Below are 9,579 nucleotides of genomic sequence, written 5' to 3' on the forward strand. Positions count from 1 at the left end.
CACACAGGTCACAATAAGTTTAAAAAAATATATGTGAAAGGTCATTCATTTCACTGCACAAATAAATAAAAAAAAAGATAAAATAAATTGATGGCAAAACTAAAGCATATGCACTGTTTTTAGGGAATTGTATGCTTCTTTGCACACAGGAAAAGCAAAAAGCACAAACAAAACATAAATGATTGAAAAACAGAAAAAGAAATTTGTGTGGTAAGTTTACTGAGGCACATCAATAGTATATATGCAATTTTGCATGAAGAATCCTTTAATAAACATCAAAGTGAGAACAATGGTATTCCAATATTTGATATTTGATACAACTTGTGAAATAATCCTGCATTCTGCTGCACTGTGAAATGCATGACTTTAACGGTTCAGGAGCTATAACTCATGTTGTCTATTTACAACATTTCTTTCTGCAGAAAACATAGACCAGCCTACATAATGCAAACATAGGAACTGCCAGGCTGGGAACTCCTGCCAACAGAAAGATCATGGCGTTGATCCACGAAGGGTAGGGTATTGATGCCAAAGCTGGGAAATTTTCCTGCAAACCACAAAACTGTATAGTTAGTGGATCTGGTACGCCGGTGATGTATTGTTTGTTGCAGACTTTACATAATTTGCTTAAAAATGTGCACCATTTAATGTTTGTATAGTGTAATGAGGAAGGAAAATTGGAGACAGTAGGAGAAAAAAGAGCATTAAAAGGGTAAGAAATCATAAATTATTGAGCTCATGAGCTTACAGAGTTTGGGTCCCAGACTAAATCTGTGAGCGTCTCTTGTGCTTGAGTCACCAGGTAGAAAACTAAGATAACCAAGACAATCAAGGGGCTGATAAACCTCCAAGTAGCCTGCCAGAAGATGGATGGTTTATGTCCAACCATGAACTCTATGTCCTTATTGAATCTGTAACACAGGATAGAATAAAGTTCATTACATTACATAAGGCATAGATTACTTTCATTATCATCCATATGCATTGTGTTACATAACTAGTACAAATACTGCATATTGATACTTGGACCGGACACTAACCTGTCTATGCCGTAAACATAAACAACGGCTATCATCTCAAACAGTCCAATGGTCAATAGTGGAACCGATCCAGCAAAGTTATCAAAGAGAGTAACCCAGTACAGTCCTGACTGCTGCGCAAACAGGAGGCAGATGATGAAAGCAACTACGCATGTCAATCCTAAAATAGACGTTCAGAAAAATAATGGAGCTTGTGTCAAAATGCAATTTAAATATTAAATATATTTCTCTGAAAAGTGAGAAATTGTACCGGTCAGTGCTTCATGAGGCCATTTTTTAGGGAACACGTTCAAGTCTTTCAATGGCACCACCACTCCCTCGATGTTGCCAAACAGGGTCGAAAGTCCTAGGCAGAGAAGCATGACAAAAAAGAGTACCGACCAGATTGGGGAGCCGGGCATCTTGGTGATGGCCTCTGTGAAAACAATGAAGGCCAGACCTGTTCCCTCCACTCCCTGAACGAATGAGCACAATACAGGTTGGAGCTGGAAAAACATCATAAAATGAGCTGGTTGACAAATCTTTATCAAAAAAAGTCACCTCACTGAGAAGTTTTGGCAAGTCACAGGTTTGGATACTCAGCCCAAGAATGACATCAGGATAGGTGCTGTTCAGATGCTTTAAAGCTGTATCATAGTTACTTGAAGTGATGTTGTCCTCACGAAGATCAAATGCATTTGTTAAAGCCATGATATTTCTAAGGAGAGTCACAAATAAGTATATACATGTTTTTTTTCTAGTACATTTATTTAATTATATTGTCAGTTATAAATGATCTATGTGGAGGAATGATGATAAGCAGTAACTCTTTAAACATGCGTATCAGAGTGAATCACAGCACTGAAACTGCCTTAGTCAGAGTGGTAAATGATCTTAAAATTAGCACAGATACCCAACGAGTCTCTATTTTAGTACTTCTTGATCTTAGCGCAGCTTTTGATACTGTGGACCATAAAATTCTTTTACACCGTTTAGAACACTATTTAGGCCTTAAGGGTATAGCTCTTAACTGGTTTTTATCTTATCTTACTGGAAGATCTTTCTCTGTGTCTGTTGGTAGTCATGAGTCGGATAAGATGAGCATTCCATATGGTGTCCCTCAGGGGTCAATTTTAGGTCCTCTTTTATTTAATATATACATGCTGCCTCTTGGATCCATAATTCAAAGACATAATGTCTCCTACCAATCATATGCAGATGACACACAGTTATATATTTCTGTTTCGGCCAACAACCTTGACCCAGTAAACAACCTCATCCAGTGTATTACAAACATCAGTTCTTGGATGGGTAAAAATTTTCTCCGGCTTAACCAGGACAAGACCGAGATTCTGTTAGTTGGTCCCAAAGCCCTGAGGCAGAAAATTCAACCTCATCTAACATCTCTACCTGTTAACCCATGTGAAAATGTCAAAAACTTGGGTGTGCACTTAGATGCTGACCTGAGTTTCCACAGACACATCTGTAATATTTCTAAGACTGCATTTTATCATTTGAGAAATATTGCAAAGGTTAGATGTTTTTTATCTCAGTCTGATTCCGAGAAACTAGTGCATGCTTTTATTTCTAGTAGACTGGACTATTGTAACGCGCTATTCGCTGGACTGCCAAAGCAGTCACTCAATAAGCTACAGCTTATCCAGAATGCGGCCGCTAGAGTACTGACCAGAACCAAGAAATCTGACCATATCACTCCTATTTTATCAAAACTCCACTGGCTCCCAATAAAACAAAGAATTGATTTTAAAATTCTTCTTATAGTTTATAAATGTTTTAATGGTGTGGCCCCCTCTTATGTCTCTGACATGCTCAGTTTATATGTACCGAAAAGATCCCTTAGATCTCTGAACAAAGATCTCCTAATCATACCCAGGATAAATTCTCAATCAGCATATGGTTCATTCAGTCATTACGGTCCCACACTCTGGAACTCTGTACCACATGAACTACGCTCTGCTTCATCACTGGCCTCTTTTAAAAGTAAATTAAAAACATATCTTTTTTCACAAGCTTTTAGCTAGTTTGTTGGAATCAGTACTATAATTTTAATTTTAATATCTTTTAATTTCCATCATCTCTTTTATCATGTTTTATGTTTTTGTGTTTTATGTGTTTTATTGTACTTTTTATGTGTTTTTATGTGTGTTAGCACATTGAGTTTATGCTTGTCATATGAAATGTGCTATATAAATAAATCTGATTTGATTTGATTTGATTTGATGCGTATCAGAAAGACATAACAGCATTAGAGAAATGAAGACATGGACATTAATAAACTGTACTCACTCACTGATGCAGGTGTCGTATCGTTCAGTAGCTCTGAAGCCAATGATGGAGTAGGTGACGGTGGCGGCATACACTGAGGTGAAGCCAGTGACCACAGACAAGATCACTGCATCTTGCACGCAGTTGTTGCTGAGGAAAAGAAATGTGCAAAAAGGTGATTTTGGTTTTTAAAACAAGGGCTGTATCTTTTTCCTTTTTTTAAAAAAATTGAACAATGGCACATCAAGAAAACCAAAGGCCTCTTACTGAACAGGATTATAACTTGAGAAGGAGATGAGGCCTCCCCATGCCAAACCAAAGGCATAAAACACTTGAGCACCTGCATCCATCCAAGTAGTTGGTTTCATTAACTCATTTACCTACGGAGGAGAAATTATATTATGCAGAGCTGAAGTGTGAATTGTGACATCTTTCCTTTCTTTCAAGGAATGAAACATACATCTGGTGTGAAGAGGAACTCTAGTCCACTCAGGGCCCCTTTAAGAGTAAGTCCTCGGATCAGGAAGATGGCCAGCACAATGTAAGGCAGGATGGCTGTCACGTAAACTGCCTGAGGTCATCAAGAAGAAAAGAGTGAAAAATCATTGGATGCACAGTTACACAGTTCGGTTAATTTTCAGCTGAAACTCCAAATCACACTGATTGTTTGTCTGTAAGGTGGCTAAATGTTCGAAATACATTTTTAGATTGCATGTTGTTGAAGCTCCATCCATGAAAAGCTACATGCGTTTCTTTAATTTTTAAGATGTTTCACTTCTTCACCAACAAGAACTGAAAGTTCCAACCAGTCAGTTAAAAGAGGTGAAACATCTCCAGGAACCAAGAACAGCCCAGTTACCTTTAACTCCAGCCAGTGCCACAAAGAACAGGTCAGAAAGTCATTTCTACCTTTCTCTATAACTCTTGACAATCGTTCCAGCTTATGTGACAAATGATCACACCTGCCCATGTAAATATGTCTACTCTTGCGCTACCAAAGTTTGTATTCTTCTGTTAAATTTTTACCCATGTTTCTGTCTTTTTTCAATTGTATATGTGGATATATGTATGTTATTGTGATGTTCACTTGAATTATTTTATTTCTATTCCAAATGTTCACTTGATCTATCTATCTATCTATCTATCTATCTATCTATCTATCTATCTATCTATCTATCTATCTATCTATCTATCTATCTATCTATCTATCTATCTATCTATCTATCTATCTATCTATCTATCTATCTATCTATCTATCTATCTATCTATCTATCTATCTATCTATCTATCTATCTATCTATCTATCTATCTATCTATCTATCTATCTATCTATCTATCTATCTATTCGCACATGTTATTTAGTATTTGTTTAATGTCGTGAATACAGTCTTGTCTTGCTGTTTCCAACCCGTTCATAAGTAAAAAAGGTTCAACAAACCTTGCCTGAAGTGCTGACTCCTCTTATACAGCAGATGGCAACAACTGACCAGGCAGTGAGCAGACAGATAACTATGTGCCACTGGATTTCTCCGGATTCAGATATGGAGGTAGAGCTATTCAGAGTCACTCTGTAAAAGAAATAATCCACCGTGGTGCTCCCTTGACACTCTGGTATAAATTCTGGATGGGGAAGAATGACATATAATCAGTGAGGAAGTTTAGGTGTGCTGGTGTGTTTATAAGTGGGCTGAAAATGTACGCACAAATACCTGTCCTATTTTCATTAAGAGGACATTGAGTCCATGGCAACGGATCTTGGAAGGAATTGAAGAGGTACCACAAGATCCAGGCTATCAAGGTGTTGTAGTATAGTCCAACCAAAAAGGAGACCAGCATGGAGGCAATACCTGTGAGACAGCATCATCTGTTGTCAACAGTACTCGAGTTGAGGGGGGATGAGGGGGGATGGCATCCCCCCTGAAATAAAAACGGTCCAAATCATCCCCCCTGTAAAACTACCATCCCCCCTTTCCATCCCTTATGTCATTTCATCAATTAATGTGGTTTTACTGCTATTTCAACATTTAGAGTCATCACCAGAAAAATAACTTATTTGACAATTTTCACCTGTTTCAAGTAAATTTTCACTTGAAATAAGTAGAAAAATCTGCCAGTGGGACAAGATTTATCTTCTCATTACAAGCAAAAAAATCTTGTTCCACTGGCAGATTTTTCTACTTATTTTAAGGGAAAATCTACTTGAAACAGGTGAAAATTGTTGTTTTTTTCCAGTGATGAGTCTTGTTTTAGTGTAATAAGATTTTTTTTTACTAAAATGAGAAATTTTAACTAGAAACTAAATTTGACTTATCCTGTGAAGGACAGAGGCATATTGATTGAAGTTCAGAAAACTGCTGCTATGTCATTCCTGCAGTATTTCTGCAGGTGTTTTGGTCAGTGCTATTATTTGTAATATATTATATTATTTGTAATCAGCACAAATTATCTGTCCCCATTTGATAAAATCCACCATCCCCCCGGATTTTTTTTTACAACTCGAGTACTGGTTGTCAAACTTACAGGATGCACGACAATGACTCTCGATAAAATTACTCACCAACTCCAGTCAGATAGGGGCTGATGGCCCTCCACACCCCCACGCTGCCTTTCCTGAGCCGCTGGCCAATAGCAAACTCAAGCAGCAAGAGAGGCATTCCTTCCAGCACCAGCAGGATCAGGTAGGGGATCAAAAAGGCTCCTGGGAAAATGTATGGAAAATGGCCAACCCTTTTGTCAATACAAATGATCATAATAAAGCATAAGATCTCCTACTAGTGAACAGTTACCGTGTTGTCCACAGTGATGTCTTAAAACAGGTCTCCCAGCCTCAAAATATTCTTTCTGTGTCACTCAATCATGATGTCATTTATCAATAAAAACTCGGATACTAATGACAAATATGCATCTGATGTTTAGGCTCCTGTTCACTGTCTACCAGTAGAATCCTCAAATAAAGTCTTCATCTTGCAAGAAAAACACTTCAATGACTGACCCTTAAAGACGTCATGGCGATGTAGTATTTAAGTCTTGAGTTTGTGAGAAGCATCGTGATAATATTGATGCTCTAACCTTTCTCAGAACCCAGCCCCGTCTCACTTTTAACCACATTGGCACGCATTGATAAAATATTAGCTTTACAGTAAAAAGTCTAAAACTTTAAAATTGCTTTGTCTTTTTTGGGGGTAAAATATTGTGAAGATGGGGCGTGTCACCTCTCAACATAGAGCAATGGAGAATGTGTTTATGTTGTGAAAGAGTCCTTACAAACACCAGGAAACTGGACCACATTACACCGGTCATGAAATCACTGACACAATGTATAACTCACTCATAGTTCCATACGTGACTTATTGTGTGGAGATATGGGGTAACACCTATAAAACAAATACAAACCCTATTTTTCTATTACAGAAAAGAGCTTTAAGGATAATTAATAAAATCGACTATTATGAACCAACAAATAATCTTTTTATTAAATATAATACCTTAAAATTCCATGATATAGTAGAGCAGAAAACTGTTTTATTTGCCTTTAAAGCCCAGCAGAAACTGCTTCCAAACTACATTCAGGACCTGTTCCAGATAAAAGAAACCCGTTATGACCTGAGGGGGAAACTCATGTTTGAGATGACGACAGCAAGAACTAATATTAAAAAGAAATGTACATCAGTTAAGGCTAGAGAAATTTGGAATAGTTGCAATAACAACCTAAAAATGTGTCGCTCTATCGTCAAGTTTAAGAAATTGTTTAAAGAAAATATTGTAAATAAATATAAAACACTATAATTATAAAGTATACTATCAAAAACATTCTAGGATGTGAAATGTCAATTTTATATTTTGTCTTACTTATTTTTTTCTTCTTTATGTATTGTTTGTTTTCACTGAGTAAAAGCTAATGTCTCATATTTCTTGCTGATCATAAGAAAAAAGGGTAGGCACTATAAGCTACGGCTTCAGCCTACACCTTTTCGGCAAAAGAAATGTTGTTTTTTTTTTCTTCCTTTTCATCTTGTTCTGTACAAGCCGAAATAAAGATTCATAAATAACTACACTGGCTTCCAGTGAGTCAAAGAATAGAGTTTAAAATCTTACTGCTGGTCTACAAAGCACTGAATGGTCTTGGACCAAAATACATGGTTGATCTGTTAGTTCCCTATGAAGCTCCCAGACCCCTGAGGTTCATCTGGATCTGGTTTGTTGTGGTTCCCAAGAACCCGAACCAAGCAAGGTGAGGCAGTTCAGTTATTCTGCTCCTCACCGGTGGAACAAACTTCCTGTAGACCTGAGGTCTGCTCCAACTGTCAGCTCCTTTAAATCAGGGTTAAAAACATTACTGTTTACTGAAGTGTACTCTTAAATTAAACTTGCCTGCTGTACTCTACTGCCCTTATTTTTAACAGCTTGTGCTTTTTATTATTTTACTTCTTTTCTTATTCTTACCTATTTGTTATTATGTCTTGCCGCTTTTAATGTCAATGTAAAGCACTTTGAATTACCTTGTGTTGAATTGTGCTATATAAATAAATGTGCCTTGCCTTGCCTTGAAAGAGTCAGTTCAAAACCCATGATCTTCCCCTCAATCCAATCAAGTACATGTATTGTCTTAACCTGGGAATGGAGATGAAAAAAAATGAATGGGACCAAACTATAGTCTCCTGGTGAAACTAACAATATGCAAAACCTTCAATATGTCCATCGGTTTAGTTTATGTTCACATAGCTAATTTAGTTTTTGTTAGATTAATGACTATCAGAAGAATTTCCCAATTTAAGTTTTTATGTATTAGATGTAGCCCTGACAACAAACCAATACATCATAGCTTAAAATGAAGTTGGCAAGGTTGGTATGTGGCACTACCATATTAATTTTTTATGCCCAATAATAACAGTAGTTAAGCAGGTGGTTGTGATTAATGACAGTAAAGATAATCTTGCAGCTTTGTAAAAATTTTTTTGCAAAATAAAAATAAAACTTTTCTAAAATTTTTAACAAAGTAGAAGTTTTATTAGAAACGTTTTATTCACATTAAATGAATACATTTAAATAATTTTAAAACACTATAATGTGAGAAAAGTTTTTTATTTTTCATAAGTAAGTTAAACTTAGGCGATAAGTCACAATTTATTGTTACTGCTGACACAAACTATGAGTGATGCTTTAAACTGTATTATCCTCTGGACTCAAAGTAAAAGAAATTGAGTAGATTATAAAAGTTTCAAAAAATCCTCCATACTGTAATGCTATGTGCAGAACCCCATAATGATGGCCACTTAACAACAATGGAGCTGACAAAATAAAGCTTTAGTTGAATGCTGCTGAACACTGAGTCTTTGTGAGTGATAAACCGCACTAAGATATTACTTCACTCCTTTCTCATGAGTATTCTTAATATAACTTGATGGTATATTCATGAGCACTCACTTGTAGCCATGAATGGATGACACATTTAACTTTTCTGCAGGTACAAAGGATTGGTGATGTTTAAGGTGAAATGATTAACCTGTCAGTTTACTATGTCCTTTTTAAATATACATAAACAGGGAACCAGAAATCTGAATGCCCTATGAGAAACAACCATATTTGTATTACCAGTCAGGTATTTGACTTTCTCCATGTCCATGAACCGCCTCTGTCCCAGCTTACCTCCGCCATGACTTTGGCACAAGTACGGGAATCGCCACACATTGCCAAGACCAACGCAGAAGCCCACACAAGTTAGTATGTACTGGGCTTTGTTGTCCCACTTGGGCCGGCCCACTACGTCCTCCTTCTCCATTCTCTCCAGATCGTCATAGTCGGGGATTCGGAGATCCAGTCCTGGGTTTGGGAGTACCAGTCTCATGGTGGTAAATGTGCAGGGAAGCACAGAGCCAGTGTCAGTGTCGCTACTGCAGAAGCATAGTGAGGTAGCTACATCTGAAAGTCCGCATAGGAGCCTTCAGCAATCTTAAGACACATTTATGAGCTTTTATTACTTTGTTGCATGCCACTGATTAACTAAGGAACACTGTTTATTTATAGGAACTCACTGTCCAAGTTATTAATTTAAGATAAGAAAAAACAATCTTTGTCACTGTGAGGGACCAAGCCGGTTAAGCATGAGGACACGAAGATTTTAAAGAAAAAGAGGGGCTATATTCCCCAAAAGAACTTCTTACAAAATGGGGCTTTAAACAAGGTAAAATAAAGAAACTAAACAATAACAGCCAATGAACTTAAATTATAATGACATATACACAAAACAACCCATGATTTCCCCCCATGATGTAAC

At 37.0% G+C, this 9,579-nt stretch overlaps 1 protein-coding gene across 1 annotated transcript; it reads right to left on the minus strand.

The window, feature by feature from the left end:
• Positions 1-244: 244 nt before the first annotated feature.
• On the minus strand, positions 245-9,235 carry LOC133460462 (sodium-dependent neutral amino acid transporter B(0)AT1-like). The gene is made up of 12 exons (XM_061741016.1): positions 8,952-9,235; positions 5,863-6,003; positions 5,015-5,152; positions 4,744-4,925; positions 3,766-3,876; positions 3,573-3,685; positions 3,327-3,455; positions 1,581-1,737; positions 1,291-1,495; positions 1,041-1,200; positions 749-911; positions 245-547 (listed from the first exon to the last, which is right to left on the minus strand). Exons 1-12 carry the CDS (start codon positions 9,148-9,150, stop codon positions 398-400), a joined length of 1,848 nt encoding a protein of 615 aa, XP_061597000.1. The 5' UTR covers positions 9,151-9,235; the 3' UTR covers positions 245-397.
• Positions 9,236-9,579: the final 344 nt, after the last annotated feature.

Source organism: Cololabis saira, chromosome 15 (genome assembly GCF_033807715.1).
Source record: "Cololabis saira isolate AMF1-May2022 chromosome 15, fColSai1.1, whole genome shotgun sequence".
NCBI lineage: Eukaryota > Metazoa > Chordata > Actinopteri > Beloniformes > Belonidae > Cololabis > Cololabis saira.